At 36.6% G+C, this 27665-nt stretch overlaps 1 protein-coding gene across 2 annotated transcripts; it reads left to right on the top strand.

The window, feature by feature from the left end:
• The first annotated feature begins 643 nt into the window (after positions 1 to 643).
• LOC131161803 (probable F-actin-capping protein subunit beta) lies at positions 644 to 26443 on the top strand. Of its 2 annotated transcripts, XM_058117782.1 has the most exons (8): positions 644 to 905; positions 13814 to 13884; positions 14332 to 14445; positions 14734 to 14816; positions 14893 to 14966; positions 15172 to 15291; positions 25517 to 25612; positions 26010 to 26443. In XM_058117782.1, the coding sequence occupies exons 1-8, from the start codon at positions 777 to 779 to the stop codon at positions 26091 to 26093; spliced, it is 771 nt and encodes a 256-aa protein (XP_057973765.1). In that variant the 5' UTR covers positions 644 to 776; the 3' UTR covers positions 26094 to 26443. The 2 variants fall into 2 exon arrangements, with proteins under 2 accessions (XP_057973765.1, XP_057973766.1); XM_058117783.1 differs by lacking the exon at positions 14332 to 14445 and having other exon boundaries at positions 654 to 905.
• Positions 26444 to 27665: the final 1222 nt, after the last annotated feature.

The raw sequence follows: 27665 nt of genomic DNA, 5'->3' as shown, positions 1-27665 counted from the left end.
TTAAATTTTAAGTAACTTATCAAACAGATCGTTAAAAAATGGTTTGCGAAAATTTTAAAATTCATTCTTTATAAATTAAAATTATAAAATTACATGTAAAATATGAATGCTAAATTAATAAAGAAAATTTAAATTTATATTAATTAGTGACTATTGTTAGAGACAATAACCAACTTTTTCTAATTTTATTTAAGTTGATATGTTATTAAATATGATATTCAATCAGATTCATAAAAAAACAAGTCACAATTGGACCAATTGTCTAATCTGAGCCAAAATTTTAAATTAAATTTTATTCGTTAAAGATATATTTAGTCATTTAATTTTCATTAAATGTATAAACAAATATTTTGTGACAATATATTTAACGATCAATTTTTTAATTTGATTTATTGAATAAAAGTTATTTTTAAAAAAAAATTATTTTATCAAAATTGAGTTAAATGTTAAAATTATTATTTTATTAAAAATAAAATTTAATTTTTTTATTAAATTTAATGGTCAACTGTCAACTAATAGAGGATTTTATCAACAAAATGAAACCTTTTGTCATTTTCAAAAACTCAAAAGGTGGAATGTAAATTTAAATTTAAATTTAAAATAAAATAATATTAAATTTGATTAAAAAACGAGTAGTCGGATTGTGTAAGATGAAAAATTTAATCCTTTCAATAAAAAAAGAAGCATTGGATTTGGTCGAACTAAAACTTCGCATTAAAACTGAAACTCTGTGTGGCTGTTGGTTGGCGTTGGGCGTGTAGGTGGTACGATCAGAAATGGAGGCAGCGATGGGATTGATGCGAAGGATCCATCCGAAGCACGCAGACACTGCCCTCTCTGCTCTTCTTAGCCTCTTGCCCGACCACTCCGCAGATCTACTTTCTCAAGTTGATCAGCCTCTCCAGGTTTCGCCTCTCTGTTTTCTATCTAGTCTCCCTTCAGATTCCAGAATTTCTAATATAATGAGTTGTGTATGTATTTTTGTTAATTTTTTAAGATTCCTTTGATCTGTTGAGCGTCCGTGTTTTCTTTGATGTCGCCTTTGTTAGGTTTTACTCAATTTCAACTTGATTTCGTTTAGATGTTGTCTGTATGATTCACATTGTTGTTGCTTCGTTTTTTAGCGTGTTCTTGCGAAGTGATGGTTTCATTCGGGGCGTCTGGAGTTGATAGAATGCTGTTTTAAATCAACCCTTGGGTTAGGCTACGGGAAAATGGAGCTAGCGGGAAAAAGAATGGGATATTAGGATCTCGGACCCCCTGTTGTTTTCATCTTTTGGAAGGAAAAGACGAAAAATAGAATGAAATAACCCAGCAGAGCCTGGTTTATACATGAGAAATGAGGGTGATGTCAAAGAAGACGATGAGAGTTTGACATCAATTGAATGAGTTTGCAGTCTGCTAGTATCAGTTAGTACTTAATACTGTTAGTTAATTCTGGTATTGGCAGCTAGCAGTAGCTAGAATTTTGTTATTTTTGTTTAGAAGGGGAGGGATGACTCCATTTTTTTTGTCAGCAAAGAGAAAATATATTAGCAAGGCATCAAGGGGATGCCAGTCTGTGGTACAAAACATCAATCACTCTAGAGAGTGTTGCAAACATCAAGGATTACAAAATGATCATTAATAATTTTCCCCCTAAGCCAGGTGGAGAGAGCAGCAATCCACTGGTCTTTGCAAGTCTGAAGCGAAGTAGTTGAATCTTTGAAGGCTTTCTTCTTTCTTTCCAAGAACGCCAAAAGATAGTGAACGGGATGAGGTTCACAGCCTTTCGCTTCTTCATTGTGGCTCTGATGCCTTTCTAAGCCCAAATCTTCCCTCCAACTGTATTTTCAGTAACTCACTGCTGCCCAACCAAGGAAAGATCCAAAGTCCACAAGTTCCTTGTCTACGGGCAGTGAAGAAGAATGTGGTTGACTGGTTTTGCATCAACCATACAGAGAAAACACCAATTTGTGACTATAAGCCCTCTTTTCTTCATATTGTTGAGGGTTAAAAAATTTCTATGTACAGACTTCCAAGCAAAAAAGGCAATCTTTGAAGGGGGGGAGTTATTGTAATTTGTTTCCAACAATGAGAGCTTCTTATATAAAGATTTAACAATGAAAACGCCATTTTTGTCCAAAGCTCATCTTGGTTCATTCAAGATGTTTTGGTGATGGAATTTGTGGAGAATAATAAAATTTGGAGAGTGTGTGAAGTTCCCAATCTGCCACATTCCTTGCAAAAGGAATGTCCCAGAAAATTCCTTGATCAGTGATTTGGAGATGATGACTGATAAGGACATTTTTGTCACAAGCCAAGCTGTAGATGTAAGGAAAGACAGCTCTAAGATTATTGTTCTCATGCCACACATCATGCCAAAAGTAAACATTGGCTCCATTGCCTACTTGAAATGTCACAAATTGGAAAAAATTCATCCCATCCTTTCTCGGTGAATTTCCATACTCTCACTCCATAGGGACCCCGTCTATTGTGAGTTGTTTAATCATTGTGCTCAAGCCCATATTTAGAAACATTAATATCCCACCAAAGCTGGCCTTTCTCCTTCATTATCCTCCATAACCACTTCCGAAGGAGGGCTTATTGAAAATGAGGAGGGATTTCAACCCCAAACCTCCTAAACAAGTGGGTTGTTTGACCACTTCCCATCTAACAAGGTGATGTTTAAACTCCCCTCCTAAGCTTCCCCAAAGAAATCTTCTTTGAATTCCCTCCAATCTCCTAGAGATTGAGGCTGGTAAGGGAAGGAGAGACATGAAGTAAATTGGAAGATTTGTCAAAGTTGTTGGCTTTACAAGGTTTAACATCCTATTTTGATGCTAGCAAACAAGTGGAAACTTAACATATGGTTAAGTGATGACATTTCAGGACTCAACTATGAGAAAGTAAGGTCAAGTGTTTAAAAGGATTCATTGAAAGTTTATACTCCAAAGAAAGATGATCAAATGAAGCTTAAAAGGCATGGATTCAAAGATGGTCTAATAAAGCTTGAAGATCATGAGAGCATGAATATTAAAGAGAACTTGCTAAAAACTTAAAATATATTGAAGTTGGAAGACAAGATGGAGTCAAAGAAAGACAAACATGAAAACTTAAGTGCTTAGAATGTCAAAGTCTTAAGAAGTTTTTATGTAAGTACTTCATTCGATTTCAATATGGATACATGAAACTCTTAGGTAATTACTTGGACCTAGATACCTTTTAAAATACTTGAAAAATTATTTTATAAGGTCAAAAATTATTTCAAAAAGGTTAAAATTATTTTTGAAATGAAAAGCACCAAAATAGGATTTTCCAAATTCTGTTATTTTTTCTATATCTGTATTGATGAACATTTTTCTCTATCAAACACTCCTTATCTTAAAAAGTATTCAACATGAAAGTTATGGGATTTTCTCTTAGCTTTCTGTTGATACTAAGAACGTCCAATTTGGAGTTATATAGAAAAAGTTATAACCAAAATACTGAAGGGTTGTCGAAGCTGATAGCACCTTAACCAACTGACTAGTTAGCCAACTGACTAAGATGAACTGGGTTTGTCAGCCAATTGACTGGTCAGTCGACTGACCAATTTGAACTATTTTTAGTCAGCCAACTGACAATTATTTTTTGAAAATCCTGGACAGATAGAATGGACTCAGCCGCCTGTCCAATTGGCTGACCCTGTATAAACACTTACCCAGTCGCCTGTCCTGCCAACTGACCTTACTGGAATTTAAATTTTGAACTTTAACGGGAAATTAGTTTTTCAAATCTAAACGTTATAAAAATTTAGGGGACACTCCAAGCAACTTGGGAAACAAGGAAACTCACTAAAAAAAAAAACTCTATAAATACTCATTTAATCCAATGAATTAATTGAGCCAAGCAATTGAAAATCAATTCTCAAAGTTGAAACTCTCACACTCTTAAAGCTGTCATGCTCTCATCTTTGCACATCTGAATTACTGAGATTTTCTGGAAGCAACTGATCAATCCTTCTCTGTGTTTCTGAATTGTTGATTCTCATCTAGAAGGAAAACTTGATGAAATCTCTTTTGAGCTTCAATTGTATTTCATATTGATATTTTGATTGAAGTATATAGTATTTGAAATTGTACTAATCCACCCTATCGGAGGGTAATTCTTTCTACATAGATTATTGATCTTTTTCTTGTAGATTTGACGATTCAAGGATTGTTTGGATCATTGCCCAAGCATGGGGTATCGCTTGGAGAGGCATTGCTCTAGCCTAGTGAAGGAGTGTTTGAGCGTGGGGTATCGCTTATAAGGTTTTTTTCCGCTGGGAAATGAACTGGTATAGTGGAATTCTTTGGTAGTATTGGCCAAAGATGAGGACGTAGGCTGGGGATAAGCTGAACCTCGTAAAAAACCCGGTGTTACTCTCTTTCCCTTACTCTCTTTATTTTCAGCATAGATTAACTGCGTGGATGATTTATATTTCTTAATCATAAAAACTATGTGGATTGGATTTTAAATAAGCTGAAGTTTAATTTGTTTTTGGGATTGCGGAAACCGAAAGGGAGTATGTTGGTTGATCAATAATTTGCGGAAACCTTAAAGGAGTACGTTAATTGGTTAACAACCTAAAACCTATTAACATAAGGTTTATTTGAAATCCGAATTTTGGAAAGAATGTGAATGTTATATTGATTATCATATTGAAAGATCAATTACATTAACCACATGTCTTGAATCAAATAATCATATATACAGGGCTGCATACAACTCAATATCTTGAATTCTTGAAAAGCTGTAAATTGCCAAAAGAAGTTGCATGGTATATCTTGATTTGAATATTGATTGGTTGATTAAGTTTTGTTGTGTGATTGTGGATTGAATAAAAAGAACTAAGTTTTTGTGTGATTATAAAATCAACAAAAAGGTCAAGAATTCATTGAAAGAATTAAAAGAGGTTAAGAATCTTAAAAAGAATTAAAAGAAAATTTTAAATAACCCAATTCACCCCCACTCTTGGGATTACACCTTAGTTTTCAAAAGTGTTCCTAACAAAGAGCGATTTTGCCTTTTTTCAATAAGAAATTTCTTTTCTATCTTGCCAATCTCCTTTCAAACTTTTCAATAATAGGGTCCCAGACTCCTTTGTCTTTGAATTTGGTTCTAAGGGGGAGACCAAGGTAAGCAATAGTAAAGGTTCCCATCTTGCAACACAAAAGACCAGCAAGGAAGATCCCTCCTATGTTCTTTTCAATTGTTATAAGCTTACTTTTACCAAGGTTCACTTTGGCCTGAGACGACCTTAAACCCTAACAAAATGCATCGGAGGTTGAGGATATGAAGGGGTCATCTTCACAAAAAATAATAGTATCATTTGCAAAAAGTGGATGAGAAACTTCTATAAGCCTTCCATTTCTGCCCACCTTGAGACCTGTAAAGACCCCTCCCTCAATACCTTTCATCAGCATAAGGCTAAGCATCTCGATCGCCAAAATAAATAGAAACGGGGACAAGGGATCTCCTTGTCTCAAGCCTCTCGAGGAGCAAAAGAAATCAAAAGGGCAGCCATTTATAAGCATTGAGAAGCTTGGGTTTGATGCATTGAGCAATCCAACTACACCATTGCTCCCTAAAGCCCATTTTCCTGAGTAGATAAAGAAGGAAGTTTCAGTTGACATGATCAAATGCTTTCTCCATATCCAATTTGCACACTATTCCCCGTTTCCCTCCTCCAGATAGGCATCCACCACCTCATTAGCAATAAGGGCAGCATCCATAATCTGTCTTCTAGACACAAAAGCATGCTGATACTGACCAATAACTTGCTTTTATGAACCCCTCAGTTAGTACTTTGGCAATGATTTTATAAATGCTTCCCACCAAGATAATGGAGTGAAAATCCTTGATGTTAGCAGCCCCAACTTTCTTTGAAACAAGATTGACAGTAGTCGTATTTATTCAACTAACGGATTTTCATACTCTATGAAACTCCTTGAACACGTTTAAAACATTGTGCTTGAGGAGGCCCCAGTTAGCTTGAAAGAAAGCCAAGGAGAAACTGGTCCAAGCGCTTTATCCTCATTGTAATTTTTAATAGCTTGGAGGACTTTTGCTTCTTCAAAGGGTCTTTCAAGCCACCCCACAATGGAGAACTGAGAGATCCGAAATTGATGCCATCCACTATAGGTCTCCAAGCCTCGGTTTTAGGGTAGAGGTCTTTGTAAAAATCACAAATAGCTTTATCGTAAAATCCTCTTCCCTAGTTGAGGTGGTTTCCTGAATTTCAATGCTGGACAAGGTGTTACTTCTACAGTGAATTTTGTATTATGGTCCCCCTCTTTAAGCCATAAAGCTTTGGATTTTTGCCGCCAAGATATCTCTTCAAGATTAGTAACCTCGTTCAATTCCTTCTTAAGCATAGCTCTTTTGGCTCTCTATTCATCATCAAGACCTCGGATTATTTCTTGCTCACCAATCTCTTTGATGCCATTAAGGATATTCTTTGCTTGGACATTCCCAAAGGTGTTTCTGTTCCATATCTTTAGCTTTTCTTTTATTCCTTTCAACTTTGAGACAAGCACAAAACTAGCCTTCCTTGTGACCAGAATATAAGATTTCCAAGTTTTCACTAACCCCCCGAAGCCATCATGTTTTGACCACATATTCTCAAAGCAAAAGGGGGTTGGCCCCTAGTTAACTTCCTCGTATGTCAAGGGAGACGAGGAATCGAGGAAATGATCTAGGATGGGCCTAGGAAGTAGACTCTGAATCATGTGAGGAAAATGAAGTTCCAATTCAATCAAAATTAGGAACCTATTGATCCTTGAAAAGGAAAGGGACTCTCTAGAGTTGGATCAAGTGAATTTGCCACCAATGAGAGGGAGATCAATGGAGTGGTCCAACAATTCCACAACACTAGGCTTCCACAAGACTAGCATACCCCCTGAGCTGCCTACTGCTCTATGGGATATCCAATCACAAGAATCTCGGCCCCATAGGTCATTGATCAAGAGCTGCTCCATCGTCTCCACCTTAGTTTCTTGCAAGCACACCACATCACTCCTCCAATCCTTAAGAAAGTACTTGATTACAATCCTCTTGGATTTGTCGTTGAGACCCTTCACGTTCTAGGAAAATTATTTTTCTTCAACATGATTTAACACAAAGGCTCCGGCTACTGCATGCCTCTTCCATTTCTGAGCATCCTCCTGTTTTTTCCATAGTTCACTGTACATTCCAAGCACTTTAATTCCCTATTGGTATCCAACTTTCTGATACTGCCCGCAGGTTTTTTGTGACTGCTTCCCGTTTCCTCTCATCTCTTTTTTTCAATATCCTCAAACAACTGTAAGACTCTGTCCTCAAACCCTTCGAAGGACATGCCTATGGTTTTGCTTACTGATTTTAGCTTCCGAAGAACCCAAATAGGTACCTGATTCTTGAAGTGAGTGCTGTCCGAGTCCAAGTCATTTGAATTTTTAAAAAAATGGGCCTATCAATCAAATTCTCAATGTTGGGATTGGCGCACAAAGAATCATGACCAGTACTGGGGGCTGGGACAAGGACCAGTCTTCCAGTATCATTTGGAAAATTAGGGGGTTACTACTCCTGATCTGTCTCCTCAAGTTGCAGCTGCCTATGAGGGGAGGTCCTGTAGGGGGACAACATTCCCAAAGTGACTAACTTTTTGGCAGCTTCAGAAGGACCATCATGTAGCTTAAAAGGAGAAAGAGAGTTGGGATTGGACTTTGGGTAGTCAAGTGAGATTGCAAGGCTGAAAAATCCCTGTATCTGTAGCTCAAGGACCAAGTTAAGACCCACATCGACTTCTTCAAATGAGACAAAGTGGATTGAAGAAATAAAAATGCAATCTCAGAATTCTTCTTCTCTAGGGGTCTGTTTGGTTTAAATATTTTTTTTTGGGAAAGGAAAGGAAAATTAGAGTGAAAAAAAACTCATTTTCCATTGTATTTTCTCTCAATATTAAATATTATAAAAAATAAAAAAATATTCTAATATGGTTAAGAAAAATCAAATGCTAATGATGTGAAAATCAAAATTTTGTTCATTAGTTTGCTATATATATTTTTTCCTTTCTCACTTTTCTTATAACCAAACATAAAAAAGTGGATTCCCTTAAAATTTTCTTTCCTTTCCCTAATGTTCTCCAAGTTCCTAATGGGGCCTAAAATTCCCCAAATTCTTCCCAACTCTTTCACTTTCTCCCTTTCACCTGTCCTCCTTTTCCTCTCTTGTCAAACACCTACAAATCAAATTTCAACTGCTATTCAGTTAATTCACTCTTTACTGTTGACCCCTAACAACAAAATCTTGGCACAATGGCAAAAGATACCAGATCTCAAGACTTCCAGAAAGTAGAAAGCATGGTCATTGGAATGAAGGCGCAATATGATACCCCCTTGCACAAAATAAGAGATCTTTTGCGGAGCTTCACAAGATAATTATCAGTTGGATTGTTGGAGCCTTCAAAATACTCAATTATGAGGCAAACGCAAGGAAATGAAGGAATCAATGGTTCAAGTCCATGTCTATTCAGTAACTTATCAGGTTTCAACCAGATTTTCTGAAGTAGAAAGTATGGTTCTTGAAATGAAGACACAATATGATAGCCCCTTGGCAGAAAATGAGAAATCTATTGTGAGCTTCACAAGCGAAGTATCATTTTCAGAATTTCCAAATACTCTATTTATGAGGCAAATGCGAGCAGTCAATGGTTCAAAATGACCATGCAATTAGTCCTTTAATGGGTGATTCAGTAACTTATCAGGCTTCAACCAGATTTTCAAGGGTGGATGTTCCAAAATTTGATCAAAATGAATTAGGAGAATGGATCTACAGACGTGAGATTCTTCAAAATGATGGGAAAACTGAAGTGGTGAACAGGAGTTCAGGAAATTTGTTGCGGTGCCTTGGAAAGGACAACAGTCAGCAATGTTATTTGATCTTACTACAAACTGAATTTGCTTATGGCAGCATCATTAACAGATCTAAGGATCAAAGTCCTTTTCAGGTGGTGTATGGTAGAAATCCAAATCAGGTTGTTGACCTTGTGGATGTCTCTAACCAGCCAAGGCCTGGTGATGATGCTATTGCTTATGCTGAAAATTTGAAATAGGTCCAAGAAACCGAAGGATGCTTGAAAGTGTGAGCAAACTCTGCAAGGAAGCTACTAATCAACATACACGGTTCAAGGAGTGTCAGGTTATGGGTGATGGTTTTCCTTCGTGAAGAGAGATTTCCAGCAGGCACTTACCACAAGTTGAAAAGTCGAAAAGATTGGACCACACAAAGTTCTGTGCAAATTTGATGCCTATGAAATTGAACTCCCACATGGCTTGGATATAGCACCAATCTTTAATGTGGCTGATTTGTACCCATTCCATGGTGATATACAAAGTGTTGAGCGTGAGAACTCCACCAAAGTGACTTCTAGCAACAACAACAAAACCAAGCCTTAGTCCCACTTAGTGGGGTTGGCTATATGAATCCTTTTCCGCCAATTTATGCAATCATGGAAAGTGACTTCTAGCAATGCAGAAAAATTTGAGGATGTCATACATGTGCAAGAGGTGAAGACTAGGGCTGGAGTTTGTTTCAGATTCTTGGTCAAATGGGCTGGCAGACCTGATTATGAGAAACATGGATTAGCAAGGAGGAGTTCATGAAGTTTGATCCTGACATGTGTTGTTCAGTGAAGATGGCAACTCCCACGAAGGCGAGTCTTTTCCAAGAAGGGGGGGAATGATATAATTCCCGTCATCTTAATTTAGTTTTCTGTTTATGTCAAGTGTTGTTATTTATGGATGGTAGGGATATTTTTTAAATATCAGAATTTTGGGGTTTATTTTGGTATAATTAGCTTTGGAGGGTCATTTCAAAATATTCAAGGTGTTTTTGTGATGGGAGTTATTTTTTTGTGGGGCTTTAGAAGATTAGTTGTTTCTAGAGAGGGTTATGTGCAAAATAGGAGTTTGCTTCTCTTGGAATCCTTAGGCCTAGTATGTAAGGAGTCTTCAGCCACTTTTCCAGGAGGCTTTTGGCGTTTTATCTTCTGAGAAGATTTCTCTCCAGAGCTCAGCTCTAGACCAGCTAGGGTTGTGAAGATTTGGAGGACTCCACAGGAGCATGAGAGGGGGTTGGTTCCTGAAGAGGATTTGGCTGCAGTTAGGGTTTTGAGGATTCAACCTTGTGGTGCTTACCAGTCCCTTCATTGCTACTAAGGGCGTGAGAGGTTAGCAGAAAGCTGCTGTTACCGTTCTGAAACAGTGACAGAACAGGTACTGGTTTGAGGATTAAGTTGCTGTGGTGCCTAGAAATTGTCTTATTTTCTGAACTGAAATTGACAGCAGTCATCTCTTTATTATTTTACATATTTAATAATTACTTGAGTGAAAGAAGGTTTCTAAAACACTATTCTGAAATCCCAGCCTTTATTTTTTAATTTTTCTTATATTCCTATACCTATTTGCATCAATACTGTTAGTTGCTATAATATTATTAGTTGTTAGGAATCATTGTTAAGGTTTAGGCAAAGTATGCCATGTCTTTGTCCAGCTTCATTCTCAGAGTTCATTAATAAGGTTTTGCTATCTAGAGTAGTTGGAAGCAGCTGTAGTCAAGAATCATCATTTTCCTAGGCACATTTAATATGCAAGGATGCCATGCACTTACATTTGTCTTTGTCTAGACTCTAGACAATGAAGATGCAGTGTAGAAATTTTCCTTTCCATTTGCTTCTCAATTTTGACATGTTAAGAATTTCTTGAGATCTGGGAGTGTGGGTTGAGGATTCACCCAGTGGCACCTTCCATGCCTTCCACTGCTTCGTTTCTCCATTGCATGAGATTGATGTCAGAGCAGGTTCTCCTTTGGGTGCTAATAGATGGCTGCTAGGGCCGGAAAGGAAACTGTGGCCAAAGAGCCATCACTTATGCAACTGTTGAGATGTTGCATGAACTACATGAAAAAATTGAATACTTTACAAAGTTGGTTCTTCACATCAATCATCAAGGAAATGGAAAGAGGTGGGACGACAGACAAGTAAGAGAAGTCCGACGAATGTACAAAGATATTCCAGAAGATTGGAGAATCAAGTTGGTGGCTGCAAAACCAAGAGGAGCTGCTTCTACTTGGTGGAGGCATTATCAAAATGATTGTGAACTTAGGTAAAAGGAAGGTCAGAGAGTGGAATATAATAAAGAAAAGCTAACTTATACCAGAAAGTGCAAAATCTTAGGCAATGTGGGAAGAGTATGAAAGAGTATTATGCAGGAGTTTCAATTGGCACTAAGGAGTAATCTTCTTAAAACAAAACCTCAGAAGGTAAGATGATGCATCATTGACTGGCAATTCAAGATCAAGTAAGCTTGCATCAGCCTTTCAAGGTAAGTGATGTAAAACAAAACCTCAGAAGGTAAGATGATGCATCATTGATCTTTGACTGGCAATTCAAGATCAAGTAAGCTTGCATCAGCCTTTCAAGTTAAGTGATGCTCATTAGCTTGCTTTATAGGTTGAGGCCCAACTAACGCTGAATAATTGAAGAATCAAGGCCATGATCCATGAGTGGGAGTTTCTTCCAAGTTCCAGCTACACTGTCTCAAACAGAAGCACAAAGGCAGCCCCTGCAGATTGCACATATAATACTGCTAGTAACAGAAATCATCCTTATGACTCACAGAGTCATAACGCCATTAAGTGTTACAGGTGTTCAGAACTTGGACATCGATCAAATGAATGCCCAAAATGGAAGCCTGTAAGACAAGTCAATTTTTCAAAAAACCAGGAAGAAGAACTAGTCAGTGTTGGTGTAGATGAGACTAACAAGTGACATTAGTAGCCTTGAGAACATTCTTGTCTTGAGAATAATTCTCATTTATGTCTTCCAAACCCCCTTGGCCATCTTATGGAACATGACATTAATAGCCTCACATGGTTCCATACTGTTCGACAACCACATCAAAATACCATCATTCTCCCTCAACCATCCTTGATGCTTGAGTTGGGAGAGGGAGGATTATATGTCAAATATTTAGTTTTCCTTTTGCATTAATATAGACCTTCACAGGCTGTGACCATAGCAGGTAATTTGAAAATTCCTGCTAATTTAATGACAGAAACTTGAACATTAAAATTGTCTGCTGCTACTTTACTAGTGGAGATCATCCTGTACTTTGGTCAACCCTTTCCGCCAAGCAACTACCCTTTCCGCCAAGCAACCAAGTGCAGAAAACTAACAACTAAATCCTTCACAAAGCTAAAAGAGAGCGCAAACAACATCAGAAACAGTAGCTTCACACCTTGCCAACACATAGTAGCACACAACCAACATGGCTGCCAGTGTATCAGCATTCAAGGAAGATGATATTCTTAGCAGTCATTTAGACTGAACCAGGAAAAGTGGTTTTGAAAATCACTGTCTGGAGCTGTTTTGATACCATGGATTTGAGCCACAATCCTCCAATGACCTAAAATAAACATATGTCAAGTGAAACAGATACAGAACTAAAGAAAAGGAGATACTACTGATTGTACCTGATTTATTTTTTATAATTAGGGAAAGCCAAAATACTACAATTCCCACCAAATCTCAGATATTTCAATATCCCAAAACTGCACTTATTATCCCCTTTTATCACTCTTATTCTTTGTTAATTTTGGTTAAAAATATCAATGTATGCATGTTTTTTTCTGCCTAAAGCATATCGCTCTTAAGGTTTGATGGTTTGTAATTTATGGTACTTTGTTACTATCTCCCTTTGTTGGTGGGGGATTTCATGATTCTGAAAATGCTTTATGGTTAGTATTTGTTAGATTACTACTTCACCTAGAAGCTTAAGCCATTAGGTTGTGCATCGACAATGTATATCAAGCCTTAACACTCCCCTACATGTGCAGCTGGATTGCACATGGAGAGATAAACAAATGATAAATAACAGCCATTACAAGCAGTAAGATAGTTTTTAGACAACTAAACAATAAATGCAGGCAACAAGACTAGATCTTAGGATCTCTTGGCAACCATGGCTCTAATACCATGTTGGATTACCACTTCACCTTTAATGTTGTGGGCCAACAATGTATATCAAGCCTTAACAGTATTGGCTACAGCTATCAAATTTCACTGCTTGATAATCAAATGTTGGGTTCTTTGGACTTGAGACTTGAGTTCTTCCAGAAATCATTCTTCCATTAAATAATTGACTCATGCTATTAATATGAAAATGAGATTCTTTTAAGTTTTAATCTACTTCCTGTTTTGTAAAGGTTTTGCTTAATCATTTTTATATGATTTTTTTTTCTGCAATGGCACCACTCTGCTCTTTTACAGTTTCCATGCATTCCCATTTGTTTGATTGGGTCTAATATTTCTAATTTATTTTTTCTATTTGAGTGGTCCCTTTAATTAAGCAACATGTATTAATTATTCTGCAATGATGAGGTTGACAATCTTGTTGATTTCACCATATCTTTTTGTGCAGCTGTAACTGCATGTTTTCGTCTTTTATTGGTTTCTTTCTCCTTGTGATGGTCACTGTTTTTTTATTTTTCATTTTCTTTTTTTTCCCTCTTTCTTCTTTCTTTTTCTGGAAGTCAGTGGTTGGGTCTATGGCGTACTGATGCCAACTCACCATAAACTACATCATAGCGAGTGAATAATGCCTTTAGAAAAAAAAAAAAATTCTCTTCTATGATCGAAGGTTTTGATATTGATTAATTTTCCCCTTGTTCCTGTGTGGACAATTGGATTGTGGATAATATTTTAATATTAGGATTGACTATTGTGTTGTGTCTCCTGAATAAGTTTCAAAAGTTGTTGACTACATTTCAGGTTCTATGTGATGTGGACTGTGGAAAGGAGTTCATTTTGTGTGAATACAACAGAGATGCTGACTCTTACAGGTAAGTACTAGGCTGCTTGTATTTGATCTTTGATGGCATTGCTATCAGCCAATCAGGTTACCTAATGCGCATAAATGGTGGTGCTTTCACTCATATCTGAGTTGGAGATGAGTGAGAAAATTTTCCTTGTCGATCCAGCTTTTGTGTTTGTGGATTAGGAGCCATCCAAGGGCATTTGGTTAAAAATCCCATATCGAAGCAGTTGCATTTTTTGTTAATTGTGGGAACACATAGCCAAACATTAGCCGTTGCCTCTTAACTGTTCTTCTATCTCCTGTTTCTTAATATAGCACTGATGTTCATAAAAACATTGCTAGAAATTTATGATATTTATGCTCATAAAGTCTTGTCTGAATTATTCGAGCTTGAGCACGTGAATCTTGTTGGCTCTTTTGCTCTGGGCTTATATGATTTGTTTTTTCATATCTTGTTTCCATATTTATATAGGTCACCTTGGTCTAACAAATACCACCCACTTTTGGAGGATGGGCCACTCCCATCCATGGAATTGAGGAAACTTGAAATTGAAGCAAATGATGTCTTTGCAATTTATCGTGACCAGTGAGGTCCTTTACTTACCTCGTCCTTGAGTTTGTTTTAAAATTTTATGAGATTATTTGGCATATAATTAAATTTACTTTTTCAATTGAGTTTTCTTTTTGTTTTGTTTTTTTTTTTTAACGAATTACATTCCAAATTTAATTTGGCATTCACCTTTTTTTTTCTTGTGTGCAAGATGGATTGCAATATCAGCTTAAAAGGATTTGAATAAACATTTCTTTGTACATCTTCATTTAACTGTCTTGTTTCAAAAATTGCTAGCATCATGATTAACCAATGAAGTGGTAGGTATTATGAAGGTGGCATTTCATCAGTTTATATGTGGGAAGATGATAATGAAGGTTTCGTTGCCTGCTTTTTAATAAAGAAGGGTAAGATTGTTCCTTAAGCCAGCAGATTCAAAGTACAGTTTCTTTTTAGCTGATTTCAGTTATTATTGTGATGTAGATGGCTCAAAATCAGGTCACGGCCGAAGGGGTTATCTGCAAGAGGGAGCATGGGATGCAATACATGTTATTGAGGTAAATCGTCTGCCGGAGATTTGGTTGTAGATTTCATAGGGATGCAGTGCTTACCCCTCATATTTATTTACATTTAGATACACATGCATACGTACATATGTATATACATACATACTTACATAGATACATAAATACATGCATGCATACATAGATACATACAATACATATGTGTGTGTCATGCTGCAATTCTAAATGTTTCCTTTAGGTTGGGCCGGAGGATGAAGGAACTGCTCATTACTGTTTAACCAGTACCATCATGTTATCGTTGACTACAAATGAAGAGTCATCAGGAAAATTCAGTCTGTCAGGATCAATTAGAAGACAGGTATGTTTTGTATTGTTTTAATTTTTTTTTTTTTTCCAGTAGAAAATGGTTACCTGGAAAAGCATTTAATCTTTACTTCTCTCATGTTAGATGTCAGGGAGGATCTCAACACAAGAGCAATGTGCCTTTGTGCCTTTTGGGTTAAACATAAGAATATTAGCAGATATGTCTGACGTCTGTACCCATGAAGTGACTGCAGTAAACTGAACTTGAAATGATATGATTCTGTAGATTCTAACCATTTCATATGGGGCCCCATATGCATGTGTAGGCCTTCCTTGCTTCATTGTTTGAGAGACAGCTAATGTCATCCATTGTCATTTCAAATGGCATTTTCAAGGAAGGGTTAGATTAGCGTAGAGAAAGCTATCACTCTTGCATTGTTACACCTAGGAGAGAGAGGGAGAGAGAGAGTTCTCATTTTGGGGGCTAGTTAGGTATAGAAATTTTAGATACTAGAATAATGTGTGTAAAAATATTCAAGCCACTAATATCTGCGCTGCAAGCAATTCTACAATTGATAAGGTTTACAGATGGACAGAAATGTACTCCCAATTTAATCCTTTAAATGCTTTGCTGCATGCAGATTAGAAGCTTGGCTTATCATGTGAATAGCCTTGCTCAAGAGTCTTTAACCAAGAAGCCACTCATTGTATACTGTTTTAAAAAGCTTTAAATATTGCCTTTTTAAAAAAAAAAAAAATTGGAAAATAGCGAATTCATAAAAAAGAGCACCAAGGGGTGCCATCTATGTACAAATTAAAGTGAAACCACCCCTGATGCAGGGTTTCAAAAGGTCAAAAATTGTTTGTGTCAAACATGTATGAGGGCCTCTATATCAAGTTATTAGAGTAGTGGTCTACAAGTTGAGTAGCAGTCCATCTGTCTTTGATTATATTCAATGACATAGCCGATCCTTCAAAAAGGCTTTTTTATTTCTTTCTCTAAACAATCTAAAGAATGGTAAGGGGAATTAGAGTCAACACTTTCCTTATTTCCTATAACTTTACCTGCTCAGAGTTCATTCTCTGCTGTTTTAGCAGTTACACGCTACTGCCTGATCAGAGCAGTGGCCAGGTTGCAGAGATTTCTGGTCCTAGACAGTCAAGAGGATCAACTGTCTCAGCATCTTCCTTGCAGAAAAAGCATCTGTTGACTGGAGGCAGATCCCTTTTCTGCAGGCCGTTTATCTTGAGAATCTTTCCAAGAATATCCTCCCACACAAAAGCTATCTTTGTGGGGGGCAGGTGCCTCCAAATAGGTTTCCAAGTGAACTTGCTACTGGTTGCTGTAGGAGAAATGAGTTTCCTCTAGTAGGAGCTGATTTTAGAGCTACTATATTTGTCTTGGATCCACTTAGGTTCATTAGGGATGTTACATAAAGGAATTTTATATGAGCTGCAAAAAAAACTCCCCAAGATTTTCCTTGTCCTAATAGTGGGCATTCCTGACTGTAGGGACATCCCAGGTAATCCCTTTGTTCAAAAGCTGAAAGTGACTACTAATTAGAGCATCTTGTCATAGGCCAAGCTGAAATTAGTTGGAAACCTTGTGTTAAGTGGAGATTGGCCACACCAAGTGTCATGCCAGAAGTAAATAGATTCCCCTTCCCAATGTCAACTTTGATAAAAGCAAAGAAGTCTTCCCAGCGTTTCTACATAGATCTCCAACTCCTTCATCATAAGTTCTTAGAAGTTCATCCATTGTAATCAAGACTGTACTTAGAAGCAATTACCTTTCTCCAAAGTAGATGTTGTTCATTCTTGAGCCTGCATAGCCATTTTCCTAGGAGGGCTTTGTTTGAAAGTAGAGAGGGCCTGAAGCCCTAAGCCGCTCTTTTGAACAGGTTGGTTAACATATTACACAGTGACTTACTAATTAGATGTGTCCAAATAATACTAATTTGAATGATTTCTAGTATCCTTTGCAGAGAGGTTTTTATTGGATCTGCATATGGTTTAAGATTTAGTATGTTAAAAGAATGGCTGCTAGGAGAAGGTATCTTTGAAGAAGTGATTGGTGTTAAGGATGAGTTTTCATCACTCACTTAGAGTTGATAGAATAGTTTTTAACATTGAGTGGATATTATATCTTTAATTACTGAATATGTAGGCAGGAGATCCTCTTTCTTGGTGTTGGATAACTTTTGTGGCTATTGCGAAAGATTAAGCAATTCTGGTCAGGACCTTTTGAGGATGGTATTAATCCATGGGATGTGACCTGAGGATAGAAGGGGGCTCCCTTGGCCTGAAGTTTCTTTTGAATAGATGGGGTCGTGTCTTGTGCCTTGAAAAATTTATTGAGGGTTTGTGGTACAAATCTATTCATTTCCCAGAGGGAGTGGAAGCCTCAGGGTGATGGCTGTTCTTTCAGGCCTTGAAGGTAGTATGACATGGTAGCTAATGTGGGGAAAAGTGCTTCAAGCACTGTAGGGGCTAGATGGAGATGTGAGTTTGGATCATTGAACATTCAGAGAATTAGCGATAAATGGCAAGGGGGCAAACAAGGGTGGGGGGAGGGATGGTGTCTTCCAGAGGCTGTTGGATGGGTATCGTTTGGGGTACTTGGACGGGTAGGTGTAAGGATTGCACATCTCCTCCTTCTTAGGGGACTGTATGGGTATTTTATTTGTGTAGTATTCGGTTGTTTCTGCATTTGATTGTTTAGTAGTTTGCTTTACTCTCTGTTTTTCTCAAGGCCAATGGTGTTTTATTTCAGTTTATCCTGCAAGGTCCGCCTACTCTTTTATTTTATTATTGGGATGATTTATATGTTGTTTTTGGCTTCTGTTCTCCAAGTTGACTTCCTTAAGGTATTCAGGTTTTCTTTAGAAAGAAAGAGGGGCTTAGATTTTCTACAAGTATGCAGGATTTTGATATGTTTATTTGAGACTGTGGGTTGAGATATCTTCCTTTGGAAAACGTTTTATATTCTTGGTGGGTTGGAGGGTGGAGTGTGGTAGCTTGTTGTTTCAATATATTCCTATTTTGTGTTGAGCGGGAGGATGGATTTAATGATCTTTCAGAAGAGAAGTTGTCTGGACCGGTTTTTGATCATTTCCTTGTTTGTGGAGTTTAACCCCATTTCATTTTGAGAAAATGTGGTTTGATCTTCATTCTTTTCTTTCCTTGATTCAAGAGACTTGGGAGTGAGTGCTTTGTGGGGGGGGGGGGGGGGGGAGGTTGTTTGGGTTGATGAAAAATCTCAAGGGAGTAAAAGAGGTTTTGAGGAAGTGGATTAGAATTTTGGGTGATCTTGATTTGTTTAATAGAAAAGAGTAAGCAAGGGGCTCTCAAACGATGAGGCTGCTAGGAGTAGTATCCTAAAGAATGAGTTAGAGGATGTAATTTTTAAGAAAGTTAGCAGTTGGAGGCAAAAGACTAAATTTAAATGTAGTAAGGAGGGTGATTTTAATTTTAAAGTTGAGAAGCAACCTAATTAGAGAGTTGGAATCGAGGGAGGGAAAGGTTATTAGAATTGCACAGTTGATTGCTATTACAGTCTTTTTACTAACATTTATGCTGAGGAATATTATTTTAGGCCTATGATTGATGGTTTGGACTAGAATCCCATTTCTAATGTCCAGGTAACTTGGTTTGAAAGGCCTTTTTGAGGAAGTTAAGGTTGTGTTCAGGATGGAGAGGGAGAAGGTTCCAGATCTGGATGAATTTAATATGGATTCTTTTTCCAGAATTGTTGGGACGTGGTGAGGTAGATTTGCTAAAGATCTTAAATGATTTTTTATGTAAACAGGGTTCTAGGGTAAGGCATTAATTCTATGTTTTGCTTTGGTGCCTCAGAAGAGTCAGTCTATTAAGGTGACAAATTTTCCTCCCATCAGTTAGTTACCAGTGTGTACAAGATCATCGTTAAGCTCCTCGCTGATAGGTTAAATTCGATGTTAGGTAACACTATTTTTCCATTTCAGAGTGCTTTTGTTGGGGTTGACGAATTTTTGATGCTATTATAATGGGAATTAACATTGCTTATTTGAGTTCTTGGAAGTTTGTCAGATTTATGATTATTTCCTTCCTAAAGTGCATTATACAGTGGGTAATGGGGAGCATATTCGCTTTTGGGAGGATCATTGGGTGGGGGAGATACCTTTTTCTAGTACTTTCCCTCATCTGTTTCATTTATCAAATCTTCATGAGACCCCGATCTCTGCTTTTCTTCTTTTGCAAGATGGGCATCCTTGGACTTTCTATTTTGGGTGAAATCTAAGAGAGAAATTAATGAGATGGTTCTTTTTACCGGGTTGCTCAATTCTTTTCATGTTCATTTGGGGAGTGATAATAGGATTTGGAGTTTAGATCCTTCTAGGGAGTTTTCTTGTAAATCTTTTTTCTCATACTTGACTTGTGATTCTATTGCGGATCCTTTTGCTTTGTATCCTTTGCTTTGGAAAGCTAGAGCTCTTTTTAAAATAAAATCTTTCATTTGGACTGCAATACTCAAAAGAATTAATACCAAGGATTTGTTTCAGAAGAGACTAAGAAGGCCCTGCCCCCCGACATTTGTGTCCTTTGCATGATGAGTGTAGAGACTTGTGCACATCTCTTTCTTTATTGTCCTTTCATGTGGCTATTTTGAATAAGTTATTTGATATATTTGGTGAAAATTGTGTCTGTCCATACACTTTGAAGGCCTTTTATACCATAACTTTTATGGGTTTTGGCAAAGGAAAGGATAGGAAAGTTCTATGGCGTTGCACCTTAATGGCTATTATTTGGTGTGTTTGGTTGGAAAGGAACACTATAATATTCAAAGGAGTGGCTACTACAATAATATGCTTTGGAATAGAGTGGTATAACTTGCGTCACTGTGGGTGTCAGCTAATGGTTTTTTTCATCATGTTTCTCTGGAAGATTTGTAGCAGGATTGGTTGGCCCTGTTACATTTAGTTCTCTGTTTAGGTTGCATTTTTTGTAACTAGTTTTTATTGATGTAAAGGGAGGATTTCCTATCCTCCCTGTCTTTTCTTTTTTCTTTTCCTTTCTCTTTCAAATTTTCTAATGTACATAGTTCTCTCTTTTAATACAATTCTTTGTTTATCCAAAAAAAAAGAAGTAGCTTTTAGGTGGTGGCGGATATACACTAGAGGAAAGAGAAGGGAACGCATTTAAGCTGATTTTGAGAAGGCGAATGGTTGTGTTGGTTGGAATTTTCTAGATAAGGCTTTTTCTTGATAAGTGTTTTGGTGAGAGGTGGCGTTCTTAGATCAGGCATTGTTCATCTAATGCATCTTTCTCAGTGATAATTAATGGGGAACCAAGGTGTGCTTTAGGGCTTTGAGGGGTTTTAGGCAAGGGGATCTGCTTTCTTCATTCTTGTTAGTTCTTTTTGTGGATGCTTTAAGTAGATCGATAGATAGGCCTGTGGATGCAGGGTTGGTGTGAGGGTTTGGTGTGGGTAGCAAGGTGTCTGTAGTGTCTTATTTACAGTCTGTAGATGATACTTTTATCTTCCTAGCTGATCACAGAGAGTCTTTCTTGAACATTTTTATGATTCTGTAGATTTTTCAGCAGTTTTCTTAATTAAGAATTAATTTGGGGAGGAGTGGGATTAGGGCTATTAATCTTAGATTTAATTGGATTTTGATGTTGGTTTCTTTAGCTTGATATGGTATTTTAGACTAGCCTTTGACCTATTAGGTGTTTCTTTGGGTGATAATCCCAGATTTGTAGTTTTTTGGGATGTGGTTGCTAAGGTGGCTGACTAATTTGATGGGTGGAAGGGTGCTTTATTTTCTCTTAGTGGTTGTATCACCTAATTTAGGTGCACCTATCTTCTATTCTTCTTTATTACTTTTTTGTTTAGATTTCTGTTGGTGTAGTTCATAAGATTGAGAAAATAATGAGGGATTTTCTTTGGCCTGGGATAGGGGAAAAGAAAAATCATTCAGTTAATTGGGAGGTTGTTTGTTAGCTTAAGGATGGGTGGTTGGGTATTGGTAAGCCAGATGTCTAAATTTGGTTTGCAAGTAAATGGTTGGGATGCAAATTTGGTACTAGTCGTGAGAACATTTGCAAATTTACCCTTTATTGTTTCTTTTATTAGATGTAAATTGGGTTGCGGGTCTCATTTCACTTTTTGGATAATATCTGATTAGGAGAGTCTGCTTTATCTATGAGATTCCCTCGTTGCTTTCGCCTTGATAGGGCAGCAGAGGATCTCTTTTCTCTGCTTTTGTTACTGGAGGACTGTCGCCCTTCCTTGTAAAAGTTCTTAACAATTTGATTGGATCCAAATGTATCTTTTCTGCCTCTCTTCGGATGTTTGTGTACTTTGTTTTAGCTGTTCAGCTTCTGCATCGCATCTTTTTATACATTTTGATTATGCTTGAAGGCAGTGGTGGACCTACATAGAACTCAGTGAGAGCAAGTTCCCCCACTGAAATTTTGAAAATAAAGGAAAATTTGAAATGAAAAAGGAATTTTTGGGAAATTAAAGGGTTATCCTCCTAAAAGTACTAATTTGTTCCCCCTCTTCACAACAATGGGAATCCAAGATCTAGGACTTTCAAGTAGAATAAACAAAATAAAACAGGGCAAATTAATTGTAATTACATGATAGGAAGGGTTTCTTTTTGAATTTTTTTTAAATGTGTATTATTTAAAATAATTGTTACTATTGTTTGGGAATATATTTTCATTTTAATTAATTCCTTATAAATTATAAAGAAAAATTTATAACTTCATTATTTGTATATTTCTTTGCCCCCACTGAATAAAATTTCTGGGTCTGCCACTGCTTGGAGAGTATGGAATAAGTTACTTGGTTTGTTTGGTGAATGCTAGGTGAGTTCAGAGGTAGTGGAGTACTTTTTGGCAATTTCCTTTTTCAGTTTTGGCTGCAAAAAAGGAAAGGGCAGTGCTCTGGAATTGTGCTTTCTTTGCAATATTTGGGGGGCTTTGGATGGAGCATAATGTGCATATTTTTTTAGAGGAAGAAATTAGTCATCGTATTTGCTGGTTTGGGAGAAGATGCATTATTTGGCCTTCTTTGGTGTGTGGGTCATGGTAATTTTAAGGGGGTGAGCTTTTCAGATATTCAGTGCGACTGGAGTTATTTGTTGGATTGTTAGATTGTGCTGGTTTTATTTGTTCTTTACTAGTTTTCAGATTTTTCTCTGTTTTTTGTTTGGATTTTTCTACCCTTAAGGAGATGTCTTATCCTCCTGGCCGTACATTCTTAATCTTTGAATAAAATTCTTCTTTTTCTATCAAAAGATATCCTTTCCATCTATTGTTCCATCAGGAAATGAGTTTCCTCTATGACTAAGGTGTTCATTTGGTCAGTAGTTCTTAATAGAGTTGATGCCAACAATCTGTGGCATATGTTTGTATTCTATGTTTTTAACAGTTCAATTACTATCCTCTTGCATGTTTAGATGTTAAAACCCATAGAATAGGCTGATTGTTGAAAAGAATAAAACACACCTTCAATTTGATAAACTAAGACACCAGTATTTCATTTACATGGCTCTACTCTGGAATAACCAAGCCATCTGAAGATACTCTAGCACCAGGGATATTTTATCTTAGCCTTGAAACGCCCAAGTCCAGTTGACTTGATCACTTGGATAAAATTCTAGGTCCTGCCACACCTGGTTTGTAAGAAAGAGAAAATTTATTTGTTGCAGGATCAATGTCTATTTCTTCTACTCCTGGGAGTGCTTGAAGTAAGGTTTCAATCATTCTCATGGAATGATACTCCATGAGGTCTTAAATTTTGATTTCGACTCAAATTTCGAAGCTCCAAAAGTACAGAATTTTCGACGGAAATTTTGATTTCGATTTGAAAAAATAATGGAAATGAGTAGTAAAGCATGGAATTCTTTTATAAAGCTTTAGAAATAATTAATAGACATAATAATGTAAGTTTTAGGAGTAATATATTACAAGTAAATACATCTATGTTGTGTGTGAGGTGGAGAAGTTGTAATATAATATGTGCATCAAACATATTTGTAAGATAATGTCCATTAAACATATTTAGTGAATCAGTTAATACAAATGAAATTCATAAATCATTTAAATAATATTTATTATACAAATAATGATAATTTAGACATGAATGGTTAAATAAAATGTTGTTGTAAGTTTACTTTTTTATATAATTTCAAAAGCACTTGTAATAATCTTTTATTTCGATAAAAATAAATAAAATAAAGGGAGAAATTTCACTTCACTCCAAAATCTTTCATTTGCATTCTAGGAAAATTTCATTGCATAGTTCAAATTTAGACAAGTTTCACTAAAATTTCGAGATTTTGATAAATTTTGGATGATTCATTGAGATTTCGACAGAAATTATGCAAGATGGAAATCGACTGCCATTTCAATTTCGAGGGTGACGGAAACTGGAAATTTTGACAATTTTGTGGAAATTTAAGACCATGATCCATCAATCTTGGGCTGTATCTTGCTCCAGCTCCTCTTTGTTTTGCAGCAATTCCATTGCTCCCTGATCAAAACAAAAACTCTTCCCAGACTCCCAATTACACACCATGTCAAACCTTGAGAGGGAGAGAGAGAGAGAGAGAGAGAGAGAGAGAGAGAGCTTCTTGTTTGCTTTGTTGCATAGAATCAATGCCAGAAAGTGATGGAGAAGATGACCGAGGGATGGGGATTTCTGCTGGAGAAGATGACTAGGGATTTGGGAAGAAGGGGGGGGGGGGGGGTTCTGCCAGAGAAAGACTATCATGGGAAGGGGGTTGTTGAAGAAAATCATTGTGGGGGAGGGGCAGAGAAGATGATCAGGGGATAGGAGGAGAGGGCAATCCTTGTCCATTTATTATATTATTTTTTGGGCCCTCTGGGGTTGGCCGGTGTGTGGGGGGGGCGTATCCCTAAAAAAATGGCTATATGCACTGCTTTTAGCCAGTCCTATTTTACTGCTGTGTTGCATCAAACATGGTCTAAGAATCATTTGTCTACCCTAGTCTTTGAACCAAACACACCCTAATATAAAAGCATATATATTGAGATATGTTTTTCCTTTTAAATGACAAATATTGTGGTAATTTTGATTCAACATGAAATATAAGCACCATTCATGCAAAATTTTCAATGACACATTCTGCAAACTACACTTGTACAACAACTCAAGGGCATGGCTGATGGTGGACAATTGGCATGGCTCATAAAGAAGATAATAATTATCAATTGCACATTTTACAAACTACAATTGTACAATCATCAACGACATTTATATCGTAGAATATTGGCCGAACAAAAAAAAAAAAAAGAAAAAAAAATCTAGGGCATGGCTGATGGTGGGAAATGGGCATGACTTGTCAAGGAAGTTTTTTTTTTTTTCTTTTTTTAATGGAAGGTTAATAAAGAGTGGTAAATTGTGATGACTTGGGGGATAGGGGGAATTCTAGGGTTTGGGAGGTCTGATGGTGCTCTACAAGGTTGGCTCAATGGTGCTAGGTCTCGGAAGTCCAGTCACTCCAATGTCAAGAACATCTTGATTCTCAGTGTCATGACTTCACTTTTTATTTTTAATTTTTTGGGTCTTGTTAACAGACATAAAGGGGGTAACCAAATGCAGTGTTTTGGTGCAAGAAGTGTCCATGAGGTACCCTTGCCATGTTGGGAAGTGTTCGGAAGTGTCTCAACCGTTTCCAAAAAAAAAAAGAAACTAATTAACTTCAAACACATGTAGGATCATGTCAAGGAGTGTTGGGCAGGTGTTGGTATCTGACGTGTCAGACACCAGCGCTTAAGGCTTGTAGAAATTTCGGTGTTTACCAGGTTTGAGATCTTTTTTTGGCTCTCTTTTAGACATTTTATGCAGAGAAAGGTGCTAGTCAGTTGTGGTGGATCAGTTTTGTGAGGGATTTTTGGTTAGAATGGAATGTAGGTATTTTCATTGGAAAGGTTTATCTTTGCTTTAGGACAGGATATGGCATTTGGCCTCTCTTTGGGCTTTTGCAGCGGGTGTTTTAAGGAATTCAACTTTTGGATGCTGGCTTTATGAACTTGACTGTTTTTTGTATTTTTTAGGAGGATTCTTATCCTTTTTGCTTTATGCATTGTTTTCCCTTTTTTAAAAAAATAATCTTTAATATTTTAAAAAAATTAAAAAAAGTACGTTCTAGTGCTAATCCTGGAATATGGTTTACACTTTTTTGTTGGTGAGGCTGTTGATCTGAAGTAATTTTATGACTAGGACTGTTTTTAATCAGGAAAGTATTACTGTTATTATGTTTCAGATGAATATGGATCTTTCAGTTGCGGAGGGTCACCTTTGTAACATGGGGAGGATGATAGAAGAAATGGAGGGTAAGCTGAGAAACTCACTGGATCAGGTATTTGGCTTATTTTCTTTTCTTTACTTTTTTAGAGGATATCTTTATGCCCTATATTTTTCCTATTTCTTTTTTATTATGTACGCCTTGTCTTTGTGATATTCCAACTTTTTTTCCCCACTTTTGGTTTGGCTTTCTTTAGACTTCTGCAATAATTCGCCATATCTCTTCCCCAGTACAATTGACTGCACTTTCATGTTTTCCCTGTTTTTGGGGTTCCGGGCCAAGATTGACTGCAGCAGCTTCTCCTTCTTCGTCTTCTTCTTCCTCTTCTACTGTTTTAGTTTCATTTATTTATGTGGGAAATTTAAACATTCAATGTCAAATTATAATAGCCTAGCATGCTTAGAATATTTGGAGGATTTACTGTGAATTCACATTCTTCATATAATTGCAGGTTTATTTTGGGAAGACAAAGGAGATGGTATGCACTCTGCGACCCCCATCCGAGGTGGTGCAAATGAGACTGCCCGACAGCTGATGTGTGTGACCTTCTGACCTCGAGGGAGAAAAAGAAAAATTATTTAGATCACATCTTGAAATTCATGGTTGATAGATACTGCATGTGGCTGCTACAAGTTTAAGTTAAATGTAAGACGGGCAAATTCATTTTGGATTTTCAGTTTGTCTCTTGAGAATTTTGGTGAAATGATTACAGCTTATGAAGATGAGTGGTGAAGAATCTTTTGTCAGAATTATTTCCTCTGCGTAGCTTCAAATGCCAGTGTCTAGTTGATCTCAAAATGCATATTATCAGTTCTCGTGTACGTCAAGTCCGCTTCTACTTCATGCCATTTTGATTCAATGATCATAATAAACATGCTCTCTCTCTCTCTCTCTCTCTCTCTCCCTCTCTCTATGGCAATAAATATTTTAGAGAATGCTCTTTTTTTTTTTCTTTTTATATAGTGTTGAAATATTTTCTAAAATATATAATTTTATGGATTTTCAAAATCTTCCATTTATGAATTTTCCAGAACATTCATGAGGAGTATTTAATGTTATGTGTATTTATCTTATATTGGAAAAAGTGGAAAATGAAAGATCATTAATAAATGATAAGGTGGAATAATTCCTTAAAGTTGGTTTAGAGAAAGTGCTAATGTGTACTCTAATGCACATTAGCACACGCAATCGCACGCGCGATGTGGGAGTGCTAGTGGTGCACAAGTATTTAGCTCGCTCACATTGTTGTGGGATCGTGATCGTTGATCATGATCGGATGACTTAAAATTAAGTGGTGCGACCAAGTGGTGCGAATAGGAAACCAGGTGCGACTTGGTCCATGGTACCATCGACTGAATATGAATGAATAATTAATTTTCCAGAATGTCTCGACCATGGCTTGACCCTGTCGACCGGTGTGACCAGGTTGAATCTGTTTTGCGATTTGAACAGGTGCAATCTTTTGAAAAAGACATAGTTCTATCTATTTAAAGATAGAATTAACTTCACGAAATATATAGAAAATTCATCACTCTCCTCTTTCTTACATGAAGCTTTCAAAAATTATATCTTTTTCAAATTTGGATTCTATTTTTCGAAGGAATAGAATTCTAGAAAATTTGTTTAGATTATTTAAAGGGTATTTATGATCAGTTTTCGTTTGTATATAATGCAAACTAATATAAGATCATATTATGGGTTTCATTGTATCCTGAAAACGTATTTGCGGATTCAATACACACTTATCTGGTAGAGGCAAATAACACTTTAAAGAAAATGATATTGTAACGTGTCTTGAAGCATATTCTATTTTGCAACATTTTCTCTATTTATTATTTCTTTTCTCTACTTATTATTTCTACATATAGAACCTTAATCTATTTTTGATTATTATTCATCTATATAGAGCTTTTAGATTCCATTTTTTTTTAGCATTAAAAATCAAACCTTATGTCTTACCTTAAAATCCAAGATTTCTTGAATCAATTTGACATTCTAAAAATGTCCGAAAAACAATCCTAAAGTCAGTTTCCTTTGAATCTATCTTTCCGTTTATTTGCAAAAAATTATTTTTAGTTTTTCAATGAAGTATGATAAAAATTTTGTT

Source organism: Malania oleifera, chromosome 8, assembly GCF_029873635.1.
Source record: "Malania oleifera isolate guangnan ecotype guangnan chromosome 8, ASM2987363v1, whole genome shotgun sequence".
Lineage (NCBI taxonomy): Eukaryota > Viridiplantae > Streptophyta > Magnoliopsida > Santalales > Ximeniaceae > Malania > Malania oleifera.
This window is presented reverse-complemented; position numbering and strand designations above follow the sequence as displayed.

Bases quoted from the DNA above. Each gene is read 5' to 3' on its own strand.
- LOC131161803 (XM_058117782.1), top strand. From the start codon at position 777: ATGGAGGCAGCGATGGGATTGATGCGAAGGATCCATCCGAAGCACGCA. The intron at 906-13,813 runs GTTTCGCCTCTC...ACTACATTTCAG, and splicing joins AAGTTGATCAGCCTCTCCAG to GTTCTATGTGATGTGGACTG. The intron at 14,967-15,171 runs GTAAATCGTCTG...TGTTTCCTTTAG, and splicing joins ATGCAATACATGTTATTGAG to GTTGGGCCGGAGGATGAAGG.